Raw genomic sequence first — 18917 nt, 5'->3', positions numbered from 1 at the left:
AAAAGCACTGAAACCTCGGGAACCAGACGAAGCACGCCTAGAAAACGGAAAGAGGACGACGGCACAGCGACATCAAGGTCTGCCGTCTCATCGCTGCGTCTACAGCTGAATCGCCGCTCGCACCACAACAAACGAGGGAGCGTTTCAGACATCTTCCGCAGAAGTGGTAGTCGTGCTTCGAGTGTCCGTGGAGCCCGTGGCCCAGACGAATACTACCGCAATTCGCAAGACTTGAGCAGGACACTTTCACCGCTCGGGAAGGCCAGCGACCATGGCGAAAACCCAGCGAGCTTGGTCCCACTTCCGTCTTCGCCTATCGCTATACCTTCGCCAGCGATACCCACGCTGAAGCTCGATTTTGGCTCGCCCGCGTCGCTCTCGCCCTTTCCTAGCATGACTGAGTCTGATCTCGGAGATATCAAGGCACTGCAAGATCCCAGGAACATCACGACAGGCGTACCGCAATCGAATGCCCTGGATTGGGACAACAGACCGAATCATCACGTTGCGTCAAGGCGCGAAAGCGTGTTTGCAGGACCACTTGCGGGAAGTCTCGAGTCGAAGACCTCCGCGCCAGGGACTGACTGCTTCGGGTTGACGCGAACACCCTTCTGCGAGCGTAATGATCCCTTTAGGCAGGAGTCTCCGATGCCTGGGACTACCCTTCCACTTGAGATGGACGACGTGAAATGTGTAGATCAACAGCGACCCTTGTCTAACGGCGCTCACCTAAATCCCGCAACAATACAAGCAAAGCCAGACGCAGAGCTCGCACCCAATGTCCATTGCCATGAGAAAGTAGTGCCGAATCCACTGGAATACCCTGGAACGCCGACGTCAATATCGTTGTCACCCTGCTTTGAACACAAGCATGAGCACGAGAATACTGCCTGTTGCGAGTCCCAGATACCTGTCATGTCTGGCTCCGGTGCCAGTCAAGCCTCTCAACCAGCGAATTCAGATGAAGCCGACTTTGATAGACTGTTCTCGGAGCTGCAGGTCTCCAATCTGGTGGGCGATCACCACGACTTGCACACGGAACTTGACGACGACTCTTCAGCAGCCATACTCAAAGCGGAGTGCATGTCGCCAGCTCCATTTGACGCAAAAGCGATCCATAGAGACGCTCTTGCGAAAGCTAGCATGGCACCAAGCGTCGCGCATTGCGGACCCCCATCGCCGGGAAGAGCAGTGCAGCTCCCTTTGCGTCCGAAGCCAGCGCTTTCGAAACACAGCTCGTACGATTCGATGATCTTCAAGCCAATACTCGATCGTCTCGCCGCAAAGAAGCTGGGAGTCTTCAGACCGGGCTCAGATCCGACTCTGCGACAGAAGTACTTCCCACAAGTCACCATAGGCACTGCCACTGTTGTAACATATCCACGGCAAGCCTCTCTGGACTCGAGAGCCAGCAAAACCTCCACAAAGAGCAAGGGCTCGGAAGACAGCAGCATGCTTGACGACTCTGCAATATTCGAGAGGGCCGTCGAGTCACCTTCACCTCTCCAAATTCGCAAGCAAGCCCATGAGACCGCTTCTCGTCACGCTTCTTCGCCTAGGACTCCTAAGGATGCCACCAGCGCGCAAACGCCAGGAAGCAGCCCCGATCGTACGCCATCCATGGGAGACCGCCAGCTTTTCGACCTGCAGCGCGCTGAGCGAAACGCGCGCTACAACGCCATTCACTCGGGCACTTGCGACACCGTAGTAGATGACGACTCAGGTCTGCACCTGGCTGACTTTGATCATGCTGGTCCCGGATCCAGAGTGTCGACACCGAGGAGAAATAGCGGCGAGAGGACGCGCGACAGAAGCAAGTCGCCGCCGCGCTGGGAGCGCGTTACGAACGCATGGCCGGACGCTCAGGTTATTCCCACGCCAAGGAAAGAGGGGCTCCTGGCTTTGTCGAGAGACTGATGGACTTGGTAGTACTGCCATTATTACTAAACGCCGCGAGTAGCTAGAACCCTAAGTCGGAAAGTAGAGATAGACCCAGAATCAACGTAAGGTTGGATCGGAGGTGGCCAGCATTTTGCACGGGCATCGTAAGACGATTCGGCGTCGGTGGCGAAGACATCGATAGAACATCGAACTCATCTTGATGCCCTCATCGTAGTCTCCAGACGTGTGTGCATGTACGTGAGGTGTTTCAAAAGGGAAAGATGACAAGTGATGCGCGCGAGGCAACGCCCGGTCCTCCGCCGACGTCGCGCCAAGGGTCTGCCATCAGCACGCGGCTTGCACCACAATCTTGCATCTTCAAAGAAGCGAGCAAAGAGGATGTGATGCGCCCAAACCTGCAAAAGTCGCGGAAAGCTCTTTTGCTGAGCCTGAGGCGATTCAATCACCATGTGAGCGCCCAAAAGCAGCCCACTGGGCTGAATGCAATTGTCCATCAAACCAGAGACGCAAGCTCAGCTGCAACGAATCCGTCAGGTACGAACTTGATGTCCCAGCTATGCGTGCGCAAAACTGACGATCTATAGCAAGCTCGCTCGTGGGCAAAACCATTGCAGTAAAAGACAACATCGTCACTGCTTCTCAACCGACCACAGCCGCCTCCAAAGTGCTCTCCGGCTTCACTTCGCCTTTCGATGCGACAGTGGTCAAGCTCCTACAGGATGCAGGCGCAAGTATCGGCTCGAAAGCCAGCCTGGACGAATTTGGCATGGGCTCTCACTCTCAGACGGCCTTCAATAGCCCGGTTGTGAGCCCTTTCAGTCGCAATGGCGAGCCTTTGTCCCCTGGAGGTAGCAGCGGAGGAAGCGCAGTCGCTGTTGCGACAGGAGAAGCTTGGGCAGCTTTGGGAACGGATACTGGAGGTAGTGTAAGGTTGCCGGCTGCGTATTGTGGCGTGGTGGGATTCAAGCCTAGCTATGGGCTCCTGTCTAGGTGGGGCGTGATCCAGTACGCGAACTCTCTCGACACTGTTGGCGTTTTAGCTGGGAATGTTGTGGACGCTGCGAAGCTGTTCGGGGTCTTGAATGTGTATGACAAGAACGACCCCACCAGTGTGTCTGATGCTGTCAGGCAGCGTTTGACCGGCCATGGAGGGTCGAAGAGAAAGGGCCTGCGCATTGGCGTACCAGATGAGTACAACATAGAGGAGCTTACTGCTCCCGTGCGAAGGGCGTGGAAGGGTACCCTTTCGCGCCTCCAAAAAGCGGGTCACACGATCTTGCCTGTTTCGCTACCGGCAACAAGACAGGCGCTGAGTGCGTACTACGTCCTCGCTCCCGCCGAAGCGAGCTCGAACCTCGCGAAGTACGACGGCATTCGGTATGGCAACCGTACCTCTGGACCAGATGCTTTACCTAAAGAAGATCTCCCCCTCTACGCGCAAACCCGAGGCGAAGGCTTTGGCGATGAGGTTCGCCGCAGAATCTTGCTTGGTGCATACGCCCTAAGCTCCGAAGCCATCGACAACTACTTTATCCAGGCCCAGAAAGTTCGCAGATTAGTTCAGCAGGACTTCGACCGCGTGTTCGCCGCTCAAAACCCTCTGCTAGACTCAGCAGAGGGTCACGCAAACGATGTTGTAGACTTCCTCATCACACCGACGGCGCCGAGACTGCCGCCTACTCTTGCCGAGCTGAAGCGCCAAACTACCGTCGAGGGTTACATGCTCGACGTATTCACGGTGCCTGCAAGCTTGGCTGGACTTCCTGCTTTGAGCGTGCCAGTCCCTCTGCCTGAAAAGGCTCGAAAGGACATGGACGCGGACGACGTCCAAAGTGTTGGTATGCAGGTAATTGGGCAGTACGGCTCGGATGAGGGTGTGTTGGAACTTGGCCGGACGTTAGAGGATCTCAACCCAACAGTCGAGTGAGGTCTTGAACGCACATTGATACGGTTTACACCTCTCACATCGTCTTGAAAAGTGAGAACGCGGAAAGGCTCGACAAGCTCGCAAACTATCGATCAAGGACAGCTTCAAAGTCAAAGACTTGCAGGGCTCTTTCTTTCTCACAGAAGGGCTCTGATGGCGTGAAGAGGCTGATCGAGATATTGTATCACTCTGAAGTGGGAAATGCTGAAATGGAGCCGAACTGTCCGCAGTGCAGGACGCTCCGCAGTTCCGGCTCGCTAGATGTAGTCTGGTCCAACAGAGCACCTCCCAAGCAATCCGGAAGCTTCGGACCAGGCATCAGTAATTCTGTATTGGATGAAAATACGAGAGAAATTCAAGAGAAACCGCCGCTTTGTAATCGTATCTCCATAGCCTAGTCCATGCGCCTGCACTTGGATCATCGTAAACCACACCAAACTGAACTTCCGCATATCACAGTTACCTTCTGCTTTCGCCGTACCCGCAGCAAAACATCACCTACCGATGCCAGTGTTTCCCGCGCTCTCACCAAACCTCACTTCATCCTCGCCCACAGGCACTCCACCGCCCAACCCTCGCCGACTGCTGGCCGTCGTGCTCTGGCTCTCACTTCTCTCTCTCGGCCCCGCCACACCGCCCACGCCTCCGTCACCCGCTGCCCAAGCGGCAATGCCCGCAGCAGCGGTACCGCTCGGGCTCGTGGTGTGCGGACTTACCGTAGCAGCATCTTTGTCCCGGCCAGCTCTGAGCGTCGACTCTGGCGCAGTGCCATCAGTCTGACTCGTGCTGCTGTCGCGCCTGCGAGCGCGGAGAGCTCGCTCCAGCGTGCGGACGCGCTGGCGCAGGCTTTCGTTCTCCGCCTTGACGAGCTCCATCTCGCTCTTGTAGGCTGCCGTGTCGGCGTAGTGCTGCATGGCCGCGTGGATGCTTTGGTTGGGACTGCGAGCTGGGGAAGGCACCGGCTGAGAGACGTGCTGTGGCGTGCCGGCTTGCGCTGCTGTGGATGCGGCGTAGCTGGGGTCGCGAGAGATAGATGGGCGGTGTGGAAGGGTGTATATCGTTCCACCACTCGGCACGCCACCACCCACGGACGGGTTGCGGAAGTTGTCGAAGCTCTGGCGTGCCGGAGTAGACGTGCCGCTGTGGGCTGATATCGAGGGTTGGCGGGAGATGGTTGTGCTTCCCGTGCCACCCGTTGCAGCTGCAGCACGGTCGAACGATGCTTGACTGACACCACCATGGGTGTTTGGGTGTGATACTATCGCGCTGCCTGGCTGAGCTTGCGTGCTGACAGCACTTCCCGCGGCTGATACGGACGTTGAAGGGGTCGGAATCGACCTTGTTGAAACCGACGACGAGCTACGATGGCGGCGGGAAGGTGTTGGATGGGTCGCTCCCATCATCTGGTGCGTCGGATTGGGATCCGAGATATCGACCGGAAGGAGGGACGCTGAGGTCGAAGTGCTAGACTGTGAGGCATTGGATGCCACTGATGCAGATTGAGCACGCAGAGCCGTGAGTTCGCGAGTAAGGCGATTGACCTAATTAAAGCCTTAGCACATGTTTTCGAGATAACATGGTGCCGAATGGACATACCACAGCTTCTTGCTCTTTCTCGCACTCCGCGTACAGCTCCGCCGCCGTGAGCGGCCGCGGGTGCCTCAAGGGTCCATCATGTTCATGGCTTGACGATAGTCTGTGTGACATCGGTACTCTTTCTGTTCCCCCATTCGAGCTCATATGAGATGCCGGCGCTGCAGGCGGTCCCATGACTTGTGACGTGCGTCTGGAGCTAGCACCTGAGAGAGCAGGGTTGGAGGGCGTTCGTCGGGGTTGCGGGCGTTCGCTGCGCGGCGAGCGTGACAAAGAGTTGAGGTCGGGCGCCATCGGCTCGGCCGAGTCAGCGAGATAAGGTAATTCACAGAATCAGGTGCAGTCAAGAGAAGGCAAGTTCAAGTGAGGTGGGGAGGTACGAGTGTCGCGCTGATTGCGACTGGCTAAGAAGGTAAGGTAGGTATACCTTATTAGCCCGGGTGCGACGATCGTCACGCAGGCACGCGGCACGTTGTTTACTTCAGGCGGCGGCGGTGCTCGTTGGTCTGTTTGCCGAGTGCGCAGTGAGTCTCTAGTTGGTGGTGTGGTGGAGGGGTTACGCGTTTCAGGAGCGGTCGATAGGAATGTCTGCGGCTGCCGATCACATGCAAATCACATGCAGATCCCACGTCCAGGGTAGTGGGGCAAGCCTTGACATGTTTCATGATGCCACCAAGGCTATCAAATGTGGTACCTATGTGCGTCATTTACATTCACCGCGTGTGAATTATGCTTGCGTGCGTCGGTGGAATATATATATGTAATGCGGCACACTGTTATCCATCCAACCTAGACGCGCTTACTATCGACAGGGTATCTTCTCGCTAACGAAAGCCTGTACGGGTACTCCTCCCCACAAACCGCGAATCAGACTCAAGCTCAAGCCTTCAATCGCGCACTTTGCAGATCCTCCTTCGCGTCTTTCAGCAAGAAACTGTCTCACGTGTCAGCACATGTCTCGTTTCACCCGCTGCACTGCCTTGATACACGTACTTATACCACCAGATCGTAGGTCCGACGGTACCGAGATGCCAGAGGGCGTGGGCATCGAGCATACCCCACCAAGGCGGGAAGTCAAACAACTCCAAGCTCATGGCCAAAATGATCCAGGCAACGATAAGACCTGGCCATGCGGCCCACAGACTTCCGACCTTCCGGTATCGCATGATACTGAATCCCGTCCAGAGAATGTTCTGAATGATGCCGACCGCCACGTTTGCTGCCATGTTGTATGTGTAGTCAAAGTGCACAAATGAAAGATAGGACACGTGCGCAAGGTAGAGCGACGCACACAGCAGTGTCCACACACGAAGTAGCGTAGCCGACTTGCTGCTGCCGGTCAAAGCGTTATGACGATCCAGACGAAATATACGGATGGGCGCAAAGAACAATCCATACATCACGCTCAACCCGGCCGCGAAATAGTCGAGCTTCTCGGTCGTGTTGAAGTCGCGAGTGTGGAAAATCATGCTGAATATCCAGCTCGCGTAACCGCAGTACCCAAAACCAAGATAATACTGGCGCAGCGCATAGCTAGCAGGTATCTCCGCCTTCAGTCTCGACACGCCCCAGTAGTGTGCCAGGAAGTTAAACAGCGAGAACAGCACGCTTGCCGGCTCTTGAATGCCCATGAAGCGGTAGAAGGGCCATTTCCCATGGAATTGTAGGATCGGTTCGAGGTACGGCGGATCACGGGCGAGACGTGATTGCGTTACGATGTGCTGGCAGGAGTAATCGCATTCGGAGGGGCAATCCCATAGCAGGAGGCGGTGTTGGAGGGCTGCAGAAGTGAGGGTTCAGTGGACGTTTCAGTCATGACAAGCTTGTCAAAGCGTACGAATGGAGAGTCCATCTTCACCGCAGTTTGCGCTTATGCAGTCCTGGCAAGAGCCCGATTAGCACTTCTGTTCACTGGCCATGTAAACATCATGCCTGCTGTGGGAGGTCGGTGTGGCTTACTGCAACGCAACTCTTGAATTCAGGCTGGCGATCGCCTAGCGACGCTTCTGACAGCGCTGTGAGCGTAAGCACAAGAAATAACACTGGCAGTAGCCAACGAGGCTGTCCAAGGTCCTGGCGCGGCATGATACGCACTTGAAAGTGTTTGTCGGGGCGGCTTGACTTACGCCGAGGCAAGGCTGACAGCGAGAGGCGGCAAAGGAACGGATCAAGGCGCCGGGCCGCTGCAGGATGCCGCCCATCCGTCTGGGGAATATGCGGGCCCGTCGCATTCTTAACTTCTCGTCCTTCTCATATCGGCTCTTGCGCAACATTTGATATGATGGTATCTCACGAAAGCTCTTCGCCCGAGTGCTCAAGTGCTGACACCATGGCCAAGTGATGTGTTATTAGGTCGGCTGTACTGTCTCCTACGCGCCGCATTGTCAGTCTACGCCAGTACCAGCATCCCAGCCTGAAGCTAAGTGATCCAGCGTCTTTTCTTTTCAACGACCCACTGCCTCGACCATGACGCGACGCACTTCAGCCAGAGGCGCATCTGCGAAGAAGCGCTACACAGTCGATGCATTCGAGGGCATCGAGGGATTGCAGGATTCTGGCTCGGATCATTCGCCAGTGCGCCGCTCCCGGGACTCTGACAGTGGCGACGAGTTTCACATCGAATCTGAACCCGCCGACGCAGCTGAAGAAGACGAAGATGACTTCTCTGGTGCAGATGATGAACCGGAAGGTCACTCTGTTCTCGGGAGCGATGCCGGAGAGCAGGATCTCGACGATGCCATGTCCATCGCTGGCGACGATGATCTCGAACCGGAAGACGATGACGATCATCCAGCTGGGCATAAGCGTACTCCGAATCGCAAACCAAAGATACATCTGTCGGGGCCTGACGGTCTCTTGTACAATAGAGGTCTCCCTGACAGCGTCACACGCAGAAGTGGAAAGTTCGATAAGAGACTCTTTCTTTTTGGGTCTTCCGTGAGAGAATTCAGGGCAGTCGAGAAAGCATGCTTCAAGTGGGATGGCCAAGATGCTTTGCCGGCCCGTCGGAAATTACAAGAACCTGCCTCGAAAAATTGCGCTTACAGCTATTGGCAAGGTGAAGATGCACGCAAACGCGAGGAGGAAGAAGGCTGGAAACCTTACTTCGAGGGCGGTCTCCAAGGTATTTTCACGAAAAGGCAGTCCATGAAACAGATCAGCCAGGACGAGGGCCGAGCCAGGGTAGCAGCCGACGAGCTACCTAGCAGAACCTTCCTGATTGGTCCCGTCAACTCACCGCAATTGATCACACTACATGCCGGAGAGTCAACCGCGCTCAACAGGGCATGGGTACAGCCTCAAGCTGAAGGGTTCAAAGCAGTGCCCAAACATGCGTCGGCGACCAAGGCCGGCTTCATACTCAATCTGGGTGTCAAGGTGAAATGCGTGGAGTGGGCACCAAATCAGCCAGGCTCGTCACAGTACCTTGCAACATCCACCCTACCAAGGCGTGAGACCTTGAAGGGCAGCGCACCCGCATTCACACCTCAAAACCCAGACGCATCCGAAATACAGATCTGGGAGTTCAAAGCTACTAAGCAGGGGTCGCTCGACTCAGAGGTCGCACCAGTCTTGAAACATGTGTTGTGCACTGAATGGGGTGATGCCAAAGCCCTCAGGTGGTGTCCTGCGCCACACAGACGTTCCACGGCGCCAGGTAGCACATCAATTGGGCTTTTAGCTGGAGTTTGGGGCGACGGAGGACTACGAGTCATCGACCTCATGAACATGCCCGATTCTTCCACCACGCAATATACGAAGGTGGAGAAAGCAGCCTTCGAGTCGCATCCTCCCGATACTCTGTTTACAAGATTGACGTGGTCGTCGGCTACACGGATCTCAGCCGGTTGTGCCAATGGCTGCGTGGCTGTCTTTGATCTCACGAAAACATCTGTTTCCGAGATTCCTAGGCCATCGATCTACACTTCCGTAGCCAGCGGCTACATTCTCTCCATCACCTCCTGCTACCCATCGCACCAAAATCTTTTCCTCACCACTTCCGCAGACGGCTACCCTCGTCTAACCGACCTCAACGACCCAATGCCCGGCTCGCCTTCTGGCACGATCTTAGGGCCTCGCAGCCGGTCCACGCAAGACATCATCGCTTGGCACGAGTTCTCCCAGATCGCAATCGTCATGGACGACAATTTCGCCCTCAAAGCCCTGCCGCTGCGCCGCTTTTTCACGACGATCGCTCTCGGCCGCGCCAAAACCGTCGGGACCTCGCTCGCAGTCAGCCCCTGCCATCCTTTCATCTTGATGGGGACGGCGAACGGCGAGATAACGGGCTCCAATCCCATGCGCCGCATCATCCAGCCCAAAGCCTTGCCGCTTCTACAGGTTTGGTTCATGCACGAGTGGCGCCGTCCTACGCAGCCGGAGCTCGAAGGCCAACAGAGCACGCCGAAGCCCGTCGGTAACAATGGGCTGAGCCGCTTTGTGGAGGGGTTTAAGGTGGAGCAGGGACAGAGGACATATCGCGAGGGTTCTATGCAGAATTCAGACGACAAAGACCACGGCTTGCACTTCCATACTGTACATGAGGAGGAGACGGGGGTGTCAGCGATGTCGTGGAATCCGAATAAGGAATGTGGGACTTGGGCAGCGGCTGGACTTGCAAGCGGGCTGTTGCGAGTGGAGGATCTTGCGGCATGTTGAAAGCGGTGGGCCATGATAGGTCTATGATGGGGCATTTAATAGTAGTGGAAGCTTCGAAACCGATTGAGCTGCAGTTCTCTTCACTCGAGAGTCAGTCTAAGACGAATGATCTTAGCCTCGTCTATACACTTCAATCATTTCCATTCCATCGACTCTTAATTGGCTGCAATCATCTGTCGATTGTCTGCGAAAAAGCGCGGACCTCTTTCTCCGCCGGGGGTGGTGGACTAGAAGACCCTGCTGCTCAACCCAAGCTTTCCCTTGAAGGCTGTCGCCTACCGCAGTCTTACGAACGAACATAAGATTCATTCTCCGCATTTCATCAAGTGTTTTCTATCCCAAAAAGTCATAGGTGACGATTGATGCTCAAGATTAGCAAAAATGCATCGGCCGGGAATCGAACCCGGGGCTAGCCGATGGCAACGGCTAATTTTACCACTAAACCACCAATGCTTTGTGTAATATCATGAAGGATACAATCCATGCAATTGTACATATAGCTTGTTTGTCAAGATGTGCACACAAAGACTGAATGAGCAGAAGTCGCGGCCATGGACTAGTGGAAAACGAACCGTTCTGTTCCGATGGAGGGACAGAGATTGGCGAAAATTGCCCGAGGTCGGCGACGACTTGGCCATGGCTAGGAGGCGATCACAGGGTTGACAGGCAACGGCCTCAACACCGTAGAAGGTCGATGAGAGCCAACGCACTTCGCTGCCAATGAGCAAGATCCCAGAAGTAGACTTTGATCGACAAACACCCTACCGAGTCTTTGAAGTTGCTGGTGTGAATGCGGTTATGTAAGAGGTGTGGTATAATTGGCGTAAATGTTAAAGCGCAGCTCAATGTAGCGATGACGTGGTGTTGTTTCGGCAAGTCTTTGATCGGTCGTTCGGTATTTTGACTTTTGATGAGAGGAGCTTGGTGGATACGTCCTGCCTTACGATTCAAACCAAGTTAGAACAGGATCCTTACTGTCGAATACACAAGTTCAGCGATTGGCAAGATCGAGACTCAGCAGGTCCATATGGGCCTTTCAGACCTGATCTTAGCTGAAGTGTATGGAAATGCGACGGAACTATCGAACTTGTGAACCACCGATCATTGAAGTCACTTCGCTTGTACTTCTTTCTCGGTCACCCGACAGTGGAGGTTGGTAACCCAACAAGGGCGACTGCGCCTTTGCTAATCTGGACTGCCGAGCGGCCAATTACTCCCTTCCCAGAAAAATGCATTGTTGTCCAGATGACGGGCAGAGCATGAAGACCAGCTCCTTCTCTTCTTTCGGGTCCTAACCAAGGATGTTCGCCACGGTCGCAACGGCCAAGGCCGGTAATCTCGATAGGTCAGACCGGTCTATGACCAAGTCGCTGCCGTCCCTCAAGCACGGAAATTGACAAGCGTAATGTGCGTGTGCAGCAAGTGACAGTTCAGGCGTTTGATGGCGGAGTCTCGGAAAAGTCTGCAAATTCAATGTGCTCGCTCTCCGTTTCAGCGGAGTAGAGCGAAATGTTTGGCGCGGAAAACGGAGACACTAGCATGTTGAGGCTAACGGCGAGTGTTCCAGGGAACACGGCAACGGTCGATCCCTCGTGTAGATCAAGTTGGCATACCCTGAGGCCCAAGACTCGGATAAAATTGGGAAGCAAAGGGGATGCGGCGGTCTGGGTGAGACATCGATGGTTCGCTTGAGACGCGCCAAGAGGGAAATTTTGCGGTCTGCATGCAGCCCAGCGGATTGTCATGCAGCAAGTAATTTCAGTCGGCCGATCTTGAGCAAGCTTGCAGAAGGCATGCCAGCCTCTTGAATGGAATGGATGTGCCCCAAGGAGCTTTGGCAATGTGGCGGTGGCTGTTCATTGTAGGATGGAAGGGGGTAGCAGCTGGAGGGACAGCAGTAACGCGGTGAGAGGGTCCGATGATCCCTCCATTTGCACCACACCATGATTTGGAAGAAGCTGGCGATACCTACAACAGATGCCCCGTTAGGTCCCTTTCGTGGAGTTGCTTTACCACATCTGGGAGGCAAAAGGGTCGAGACGTTTGACGGGATGTCAGGAGCCCCTCGGCCCCGCGCCGTTGGATGTGGAGATGCCAAGGAGCGCCGCCCATCTTTCGGTCCGGGCGATCCTCCAGTATGCCTGAGTCTTGTCCATGTACAATGCAGTATCACCCTGTGCGATACTGACCGCACTCCCTGTCGCCACTGCGAGACTCCGAGACCACTGGCCACGAGTGCGCCGAGAAGTCTCAGTCGCAGTGTCTGCTGCTCGATTTGTTTGTTCTCGCGCTGTCATCAATGACGACTTAGCATTGCTCGGTGACATGGAATGATTGACAGGACAGCCTGTTACTGGCTCCCCTCCCTTGATTATTCGCCACTCTATGCTCAAGAGCTCACACAAGATCGGAGCCAACGGTTCATGCCCCAAGACTCGGGAGAACGCCCCTGCCGTTCCCAGCACTGGCCGCTCATGTGGAGCATTAGTTGACGTCTGTTAAGGGTTATTCCACGCTAGGATCTAGGAGAATGGACCACCGAGTCCCACCTTGATGCTAGGAATGCATCAGTTGACGATTGATTCACCGCTCGCTCACTTGCTCCAGCAAAACGGTCATCCGCGACGTCTCATAGGTACAAGGCTACTGCGAAGGAGGTCCTCGGAACTGTCAGCACCACTTGCAATCCCGACCCGGAGATTGCAGGCACTGGCGTTTGTATTTCCATCCGCAGTCGGTGGCAGAGACCCTGGCTGAAGCACAATAACTGACATATCCTAAACTGAGCACATTCCTCCTAGACGGCCTAAGATAATTAGCAGGCCGATCGTCCCTCATTCGATGCCTATCCCTCACGTGGGCGTGGGTCGATTGGTGTCCAAACATAGGAAAGCGGTTGCAATACTGCCGGCCCAGCAGTGTTCACCGCCCCGAGCTAGGACTGCTAGACGGTTCCGAGACCTCATCTCCACGGGCTGAGACATACCAGACGAAGAGCTCACCGTTGTCCGCCAGAGACAGGAGCCCTAGTGTCCCATTGAGATCGGCATGTGCCCAGCAACACACACCACGCACATGCGACCAGCCAGCGGTGGCTCACCGACCCCTAGGGAGCGCTCTCCTGCAAAATGGTATAAGTAAGGCATCGTCGACCCGGACAGACAGCTTTCTTCTCCATCCAACAACACTTCTCTTCTCAACAACCACATTCGCTTAACACACCTTACCAATCCGTCTTTCAGACATCCCAACACCTTTACAATGGCCTTCTTCAAGACTCTCCTCATCGCCTCCGTGGCTGCCGTCGCCTACGCCGCCCCCCAGGGTGCCGCTGATGGCAAGACCGAGGTCAACGTCAAGTCCGACGACGCCTCCGCCAAGTGCGGTAACGGCCAGAAGCTTGCCTGCTGCAACAGCGGCGAGGACCTCATCGGCCTGAACTGCCTGAACATCCCCATCCGTGAGTTGACCATTTCCCATACCACCAAAAACGCAACGCTGACAGTGCAACAGTTGCTGTTCCCATCCAGCAGACCTGCGGCTCCAACGTCGCTGCGTGCTGCCAGACTGGCGACGCCTCCGGCAACCTCATCAACCTTGAGGCCAACTGCCTTTCCATCCCGCTTTAAGCGTGATAAGGAAAGTTTTTCGACTACCACGACCTTTTCAGCATTTGCGGAGCAGGACAATGGTTTTCGGGTTTTGGGACTTCTCGCGTTACTGAACGGTTTCACGGGATGAATTCTGGGACGATTGGTTTGGATGATTCGATTCTTCGGGCAGCGGTCTCATGACCCTGTTCCTTGGCTCTACCTGTGGGCCTTTGGCGATTAGTGGCTTGGTGAACATAATTAATATTCTATTCTTCCACCTTTGGCATCGTTACCATTTTTCTGATTCGCAAGTCTTGCATATGATCCACCGTAGATGTACCTCTGATGAGGTGCGACGAATGCGACATCGTACTACCCACACCTTATGTCGGCGATAGCTTCTCATTACCGCACCATCCCTCCTGCCAACTTCCACGAGCTGTTGAAGTGGGCCCAGGGCTGGCATGCCGACGCAGAAATGTCTTTCGCTTGGCAAAGTCCCATCAGTATGAGGGGTAACGCAGGAAGAGCTTCTCCTCCAGATTCTCAACATCACACCATCGCCTCCCGTGTGAGTGTGCAGTACTGGTTAAATGCACATGGTGATCTAGAACCAAGCATCAGCCTCTCGCAGCGGCTCGGGATGGGCGAAGTCCACAACACCCGTGCCGTGTCTGCACAGCAAATAAGCCACTTTGATGTACCACTACCATATCCCCAAGTATCATGCCGTGCAACAGCCGGTAATACAGTGGCAACTGCCTCAGCCGCATGCCACTATATTATTGTGTGGGTAACAAGGTCGCCACGTGCGGGCGAGAGTTGTCGCTTTTCCAACCTCGGCAGGGTTGTGTGGAGATTGCAAGGACCCCACCGACTTCGGCTCTTGGGCTGCCTCCTTCGATGAAGAACCATGTTGGAATTTGGAACTGTGTGCTTCCAACAATGTGCGGCAAAACATTGGATGAGCTAAATCGTTCGTTTCAGTGCAAGCATAGTGAGTGCTCGACGGCGGAACCCTCACAGTTCAGAAGCAGTCTTCTACGTGCAAAGCTTGGTCGAGGTGCCTGAATTCATGACACCCGCTGCAGGTACCACGAGTACAAGCCACCGCTCATGAGCCGTATCTGCTCGTCAGCACTTACTTCTATTGGGAACTGTCGTCGATGATTGTATCGGTGGCGACGATTAAGCGAGGACAGGGCGTTTTCCTTGACAACCTTCACATTCCGGTCGAGCGAGACGTCGAGGGACATTTAGCCGCTATAGTAGATCTGCCCAAAAAGGTTGTACTTGACCATCTCGGCGCGGCATTGCCCCTCGCGTGGCGCCCAGCCGGTTGTTTGCATGCGCTCGTTAGTGCATGGGGAATCTGGGGCTAGGTTGATCCGAGATGTGGGAAAAAGATCAGCTTCATTTACGCTGCTGATCAATTTACCAGTATAGCCGCTAGAGCTTGTGGTATAAGTATGCTTGGAGTCCGTCACCATGGGACCGTTTCTAGCTCATCAGCAACGCTCGCTACACCGATACGATGCATTTCACTCAGCTGCTCACGACCCTCGCTCTGGCCGGCTCGGCCTTCGCCATGCCGCCGAAAGGCCCCAAAGGTCTGGCTGATGCGATGAAAGAGCGCGGAAGGGAGTTCATTGGAACTGCTTTGACTCTTCGTGGCAACGCGACCGAGGAGGCTATTGCCCGCAACCCTGCGGACTTCAACTCGTCAGTTTGTGTGCGCGCAACATTTGTCGATTTCGTGTCGCTGACATTTCCATTAGCTTCACCCCCGAGAACTCCATGAAGTGGGAGTCCATTGAGCCCGGGCGTAACAACTTCACCTTCGACGACGCCGACCGCTACAGGGATTGGGCCAAGAAGAATAAGAAGGAGATCCACTGCCACACTCTGGTCTGGCACAGCCAGCTCCCGACATGGGTCTCGCAGGGCGGCTTTGACAACGCCACCCTGATCTCCATCATGAAGAACCACATCTTCAAGGTCGCCGGCCGCTACAAGGACGTCTGCACGCGCTGGGACGTCGTCAACGAGGCCCTGAACGAGGACGGCACCTACCGCTCTTCCGTCTTCTACAACACCATCGGCGAGGCCTTCATCCCCATCGCCTTCCGCTTCGCCAAGCAAGCCTCGCCCAAGTCCGAGCTCTTCTACAACGACTACAACCTCGAGTACAACGGCAACAAGACCCTCGGCGCCCAGCGCATCGTCAAGCTCGTCCAGAGCTACGGCGTCGAGATCAACGGCGTCGGCCTCCAGGCCCACCTTGCCCAGGAGACCACTCCCACCGCCGGTCCGCTGCCCGACCAGAAGACTCTCGAGACCGTCCTCCGCGGCTACACCCAGCTCGACGTCGACGTTGTCTACACTGAGATTGACATCCGCATGAACACCCCGGCCACCCCCGAGAAGCTCCGCGCGCAGGCCAAGGCCTACGAGACTGTTGCTAAGAGCTGCCTCGCCGTCAAGAGGTGCATCGGCATGACCGTCTGGGGCATCTCGGACGCCTTCTCCTGGATCCCTGGCGTCTTCCCTGGCGAAGGTGCTGCTCTTCTGTGGGACGAGAACCTGAAGAAGAAGCCCGCGTACGACGGCTTCCTCAAGGGCATCAAGGCTCGCAAGTAGGAAGCATGCAGGTGTGTTGAGAGTTTTCGTTCGTAAGACTGAATTGCTCCTATGATTACTATGAATGAAGATCCGTCGTTGCCTACAACCTGTACCTGAATTCCTTGTTCTTGCGGTCCGTCACGTCAGCGAACTCAATGTCTTGGAGATGGCCGAGAACACCCTGGTCAGCCATGTTGTCGCGTCTCTTGTTCTCCCACATATAGTAACATCTCAAAATGAGGGCCAGCACTGCAGCGAATGCGCAAGTGACGACGATAGTAATCTTGGCTGGGATGTAATCTGGTGCACTCTGCTCGGTGAAGGTGAGCGGTCCGATAATGTTACCGAGACAAAACGAGACTGTTCGGGGTCAGTAATGCGTCAACCATGACTAGCAAGAGCAACTAAGTGCATTGACTTACTCAGAAGCGTGGCGTTCATGGTTGTCTATGGCCGAATGTCAGAAAAGGACCATGAATATGAATACAGGCAGACTTCATACCTTCTTGGTGTGTCCAGCATAGTTTGCTCCTACCCAGCTGTAGAGCAGCGGGATCGTCGAACCGATACAGTTGGTGAGGTAGTTGCCAATCAACAGTCCAACTTTGTTGTCGTCTGGCAGAAACGACAGGAGACAGCCTCCCAAAATACCAGGGCAGAGGATAGCGACTACGTTCAAGCCACGCTGCTCGTAGCGACCAGCGAGCCAAGTCGCGATCAAAACAGAAACAATGGCAACCGCACCGGAAGGAAGCTGCAGCAGGGCTACCGTCTTGCTGTCATACCCGAATCCTTTGATGATTGTGGCCTGATAGCTGGAGACAGCGCCGTTAGGGACATTTGCGGATATCATGATCAGAGACAGGAGCCAGGTCTGCGGGTCCATAAAGCACTCCAGGATCTGCTCAGGTTTCACGGTCTTATTTTCGATACCGGTCTGGTTGGCTCGGAGTCTTTCGATGGTCCAGACTTTCTCTTCGTGCGTGAGGAACTTGCAGCGCATTGGGCTGTCGGGTAGGAAGAATATCACCAGCGCGCCAACGCTAATGGTGATAAGGCCGACTACCAAGAAGAGGATTTGCCAGCTGGTGAAGGTGCTACTGTCATAGTGCTGGAAACCGAAGCTCATGAGTGAGCCGCCCATAGTTCCCACACCCACGCCGATGTACCTGATTCGGTCAGCACGTTCTCCAGCAACGATCGGGTGGTTTTATTCTTACCAGATGCCCACACGGTAGGGCTGCTCGGAACGCTTGACCAGATATTAGCACAATCCGACAACTCGGTCCGCAATTGCACGCACCTTGTACCACATGGTCGTGATAAGCATCAGACTGGGAGCAACAGCGCTCTCGAAAACGCCCAAAAGGACTCTAGTGGTGACGAGGCCAGCCCAGTTCTTTGCTGCGCAAGTTACGCATACGATGAGACCCCACTTAGCAAATGTCAGTTATCCCTGCCCCGATATCGCGATTGCAAATGACCTAGAGGGACGACTCACAAAGCAGACCATAGCGCCCAGATACTTTGCGGTTGGCAAAGCCTGCATGCCGTACGCATGAGGAAATTCGCATCCCAGGTAGCTGACATGAAAGATCATAGCCAGCAAGCTGAACTGTCCTCCGGTGATGTTTGCATCCTCTTGGAGACCCATGACGTTGGCGTAGTTGATGAGAGTCTTGTCCAAATACTCTGAAAACAACAGTTTGTCAGCGATCCAGGGCTACTGCAGCGGCCGGCGGCCATGCCCTTTTCCATATAGACGTACGAAGTGTGTAGCAGCCAAACATCAACGGTATGACGCGCCAATCGATCTTCCGCAGCAGTCTCTTCTCATCCGCCGGCGACATAGGCCGCACCTCGGCCTCGCTACGGAGAAAATCGAGAGCCGCATCCTGGTTTTTGTTGTGCTTGATATTCTTGACTTCTCCAACGGCGTGGTCGGGGCTAGAGTCTCGGGCAGAAGCCTCAATGTCCTTCTTGTCGTCCGAGGTATTCATATTGATCAGCGCTTGATTGAATGCGTTGCCAGGAAAAAGAGAGGCGATTGCGGACTACCACTATGCTTTGATCCTCCATTGCGACAGGGTGCTCGCTCTATAAGTCGTTCAAAGATGCTCGCCATCATCGACTCCGCCACATGGAAAGTGGAGATCCCCACGATCTCGAAGACTACACAAGGACTGAGCTATCGCGATTAGACGCGACAAACTCACAGATGACAAACAAGCAACCGCATTGATTGGCCTGATCTGTCATTGCCCAAGAGTACTATCAGAACGCAACTCGCTGCTGCGGCTGGGATCGTGCCGACTTTGGTGCGACGATGAATGCCGCGAGCGTGATGATGCATTTCCACGGCAAGATCGCCGACGCCTTTGCCTAAAGCAGCAGCTGGTGTAGGAGTGTGCAGATAGGCAGAGGTCGAGATAGGGAACAGAGGTCTGGGGTTGGACATGCGGAGATAAGCTCGGAGACAGCGCCAAGACCAGGTCGACATGTTGATCTCGCGAACGACCTTTAGCCGGCATAAAAATCACACAAGAAAGATCGATCCTGAGGACAAATAGTATGTCAATCTTGTGCGGTTAAACATCGACATTCGTGCATTCTGCGTGCTG

General features: G+C 54.9%; 8 protein-coding genes across 8 annotated transcripts; 5 read left to right on the top strand and 3 right to left on the bottom strand.

Moving 5' to 3' along the window:
* Positions 1 to 915: 915 nt before the first annotated feature.
* WHR41_00143 (uncharacterized protein) lies at positions 916 to 1917 on the top strand (the record flags this gene model as incomplete). The annotated part of the gene is made up of 1 exon (XM_069368749.1): positions 916 to 1917. One exon carries the CDS (start codon positions 916 to 918, stop codon positions 1915 to 1917), a length of 1002 nt encoding a protein of 333 aa, XP_069234235.1.
* Positions 1918 to 2162: 245 nt separating this feature from the next.
* WHR41_00142 (uncharacterized protein) lies at positions 2163 to 4194 on the top strand (the record flags this gene model as incomplete). The annotated part of the gene is made up of 2 exons (XM_069368748.1): positions 2163 to 2436; positions 2487 to 4194. 2 exons carry the CDS (start codon positions 2163 to 2165, stop codon positions 3827 to 3829), a joined length of 1617 nt encoding a protein of 538 aa, XP_069234236.1. The 3' UTR covers positions 3830 to 4194.
* On the bottom strand, positions 4184 to 5971 carry WHR41_00141 (uncharacterized protein). Its single transcript, XM_069368747.1, has 3 exons — positions 5850 to 5971; positions 5426 to 5719; positions 4184 to 5370 (listed from the first exon to the last, which is right to left on the bottom strand). Exons 2-3 carry the CDS (start codon positions 5714 to 5716, stop codon positions 4324 to 4326), a joined length of 1338 nt encoding a protein of 445 aa, XP_069234237.1. The 5' UTR covers positions 5717 to 5719; positions 5850 to 5971; the 3' UTR covers positions 4184 to 4323.
* A 90-nt stretch (positions 5972 to 6061) lies between these two features.
* Positions 6062 to 7534, bottom strand: WHR41_00140 (uncharacterized protein). Its single transcript, XM_069368746.1, has 4 exons — positions 7382 to 7534; positions 7260 to 7302; positions 6416 to 7202; positions 6062 to 6356 (listed from the first exon to the last, which is right to left on the bottom strand). Exons 1-4 carry the CDS (start codon positions 7505 to 7507, stop codon positions 6302 to 6304), a joined length of 1011 nt encoding a protein of 336 aa, XP_069234238.1. The 5' UTR covers positions 7508 to 7534; the 3' UTR covers positions 6062 to 6301.
* Positions 7535 to 7888: 354 nt separating this feature from the next.
* WHR41_00139 (uncharacterized protein) lies at positions 7889 to 10081 on the top strand (the record flags this gene model as incomplete). The annotated part of the gene is made up of 1 exon (XM_069368745.1): positions 7889 to 10081. One exon carries the CDS (start codon positions 7889 to 7891, stop codon positions 10079 to 10081), a length of 2193 nt encoding a protein of 730 aa, XP_069234060.1.
* A 2234-nt stretch (positions 10082 to 12315) lies between these two features.
* On the top strand, positions 12316 to 13710 carry HCh-1_0 (Hydrophobin-1; the record flags this gene model as incomplete). The annotated part of the gene is made up of 2 exons (XM_069368744.1): positions 12316 to 13541; positions 13595 to 13710. The coding sequence occupies exons 1-2, from the start codon at positions 13343 to 13345 to the stop codon at positions 13708 to 13710; spliced, it is 315 nt and encodes a 104-aa protein (XP_069234059.1). The 5' UTR covers positions 12316 to 13342.
* Positions 13711 to 15166: 1456 nt separating this feature from the next.
* On the top strand, positions 15167 to 16402 carry WHR41_00137 (uncharacterized protein). Its single transcript, XM_069368743.1, has 2 exons — positions 15167 to 15396; positions 15453 to 16402. Exons 1-2 carry the CDS (start codon positions 15209 to 15211, stop codon positions 16312 to 16314), a joined length of 1050 nt encoding a protein of 349 aa, XP_069234052.1. The 5' UTR covers positions 15167 to 15208; the 3' UTR covers positions 16315 to 16402.
* On the bottom strand, positions 16370 to 18328 carry WHR41_00136 (uncharacterized protein). Its single transcript, XM_069368742.1, has 7 exons — positions 18065 to 18328; positions 17798 to 17988; positions 17600 to 17731; positions 17517 to 17548; positions 16799 to 17465; positions 16719 to 16743; positions 16370 to 16656 (listed from the first exon to the last, which is right to left on the bottom strand). Exons 1-7 carry the CDS (start codon positions 18294 to 18296, stop codon positions 16397 to 16399), a joined length of 1539 nt encoding a protein of 512 aa, XP_069234051.1. The 5' UTR covers positions 18297 to 18328; the 3' UTR covers positions 16370 to 16396.
* Positions 18329 to 18917: the final 589 nt, after the last annotated feature.

This window comes from Cladosporium halotolerans, assembly GCF_011745625.1.
Source record: "Cladosporium halotolerans strain TM138-S3 chromosome Unknown Sca1, whole genome shotgun sequence".
In the NCBI taxonomy this organism is placed as follows: Eukaryota; Fungi; Ascomycota; class Dothideomycetes; order Cladosporiales; family Cladosporiaceae; genus Cladosporium; species Cladosporium halotolerans.
Note: the sequence above shows the minus strand (reverse complement) of the source record. Positions and strands in the feature narration are given on the sequence as shown.

Bases quoted from the DNA above. Each gene is read 5' to 3' on its own strand.
- WHR41_00140 (XM_069368746.1), bottom strand. From the start codon at position 7,507: ATGCCGCGCCAGGACCTTGGACAGCCTCGTTGGCTACTGCCAGTGTTA. The intron at 7,303-7,381 runs GTAAGCCACACC...GGCTCTTGCCAG, and splicing joins AATTCAAGAGTTGCGTTGCA to GACTGCATAAGCGCAAACTG. The intron at 6,357-6,415 runs GTACGTGTATCA...CACGTGAGACAG, and splicing joins CCTACGATCTGGTGGTATAA to TTTCTTGCTGAAAGACGCGA.
- WHR41_00136 (XM_069368742.1), bottom strand. From the start codon at position 18,296: ATGAATACCTCGGACGACAAGAAGGACATTGAGGCTTCTGCCCGAGAC. The intron at 17,549-17,599 runs GTGCGTGCAATT...TATCTGGTCAAG, and splicing joins TCACGACCATGTGGTACAAG to CGTTCCGAGCAGCCCTACCG. The intron at 16,744-16,798 runs GTATGAAGTCTG...ATTCGGCCATAG, and splicing joins ATGCTGGACACACCAAGAAG to ACAACCATGAACGCCACGCT.
- WHR41_00137 (XM_069368743.1), top strand. From the start codon at position 15,209: ATGCATTTCACTCAGCTGCTCACGACCCTCGCTCTGGCCGGCTCGGCC. The intron at 15,397-15,452 runs GTCAGTTTGTGT...CATTTCCATTAG, and splicing joins AACCCTGCGGACTTCAACTC to CTTCACCCCCGAGAACTCCA.
- WHR41_00141 (XM_069368747.1), bottom strand. From the start codon at position 5,716: ATGGCGCCCGACCTCAACTCTTTGTCACGCTCGCCGCGCAGCGAACGC. The intron at 5,371-5,425 runs GTATGTCCATTC...GGCTTTAATTAG, and splicing joins AGAAAGAGCAAGAAGCTGTG to GTCAATCGCCTTACTCGCGA.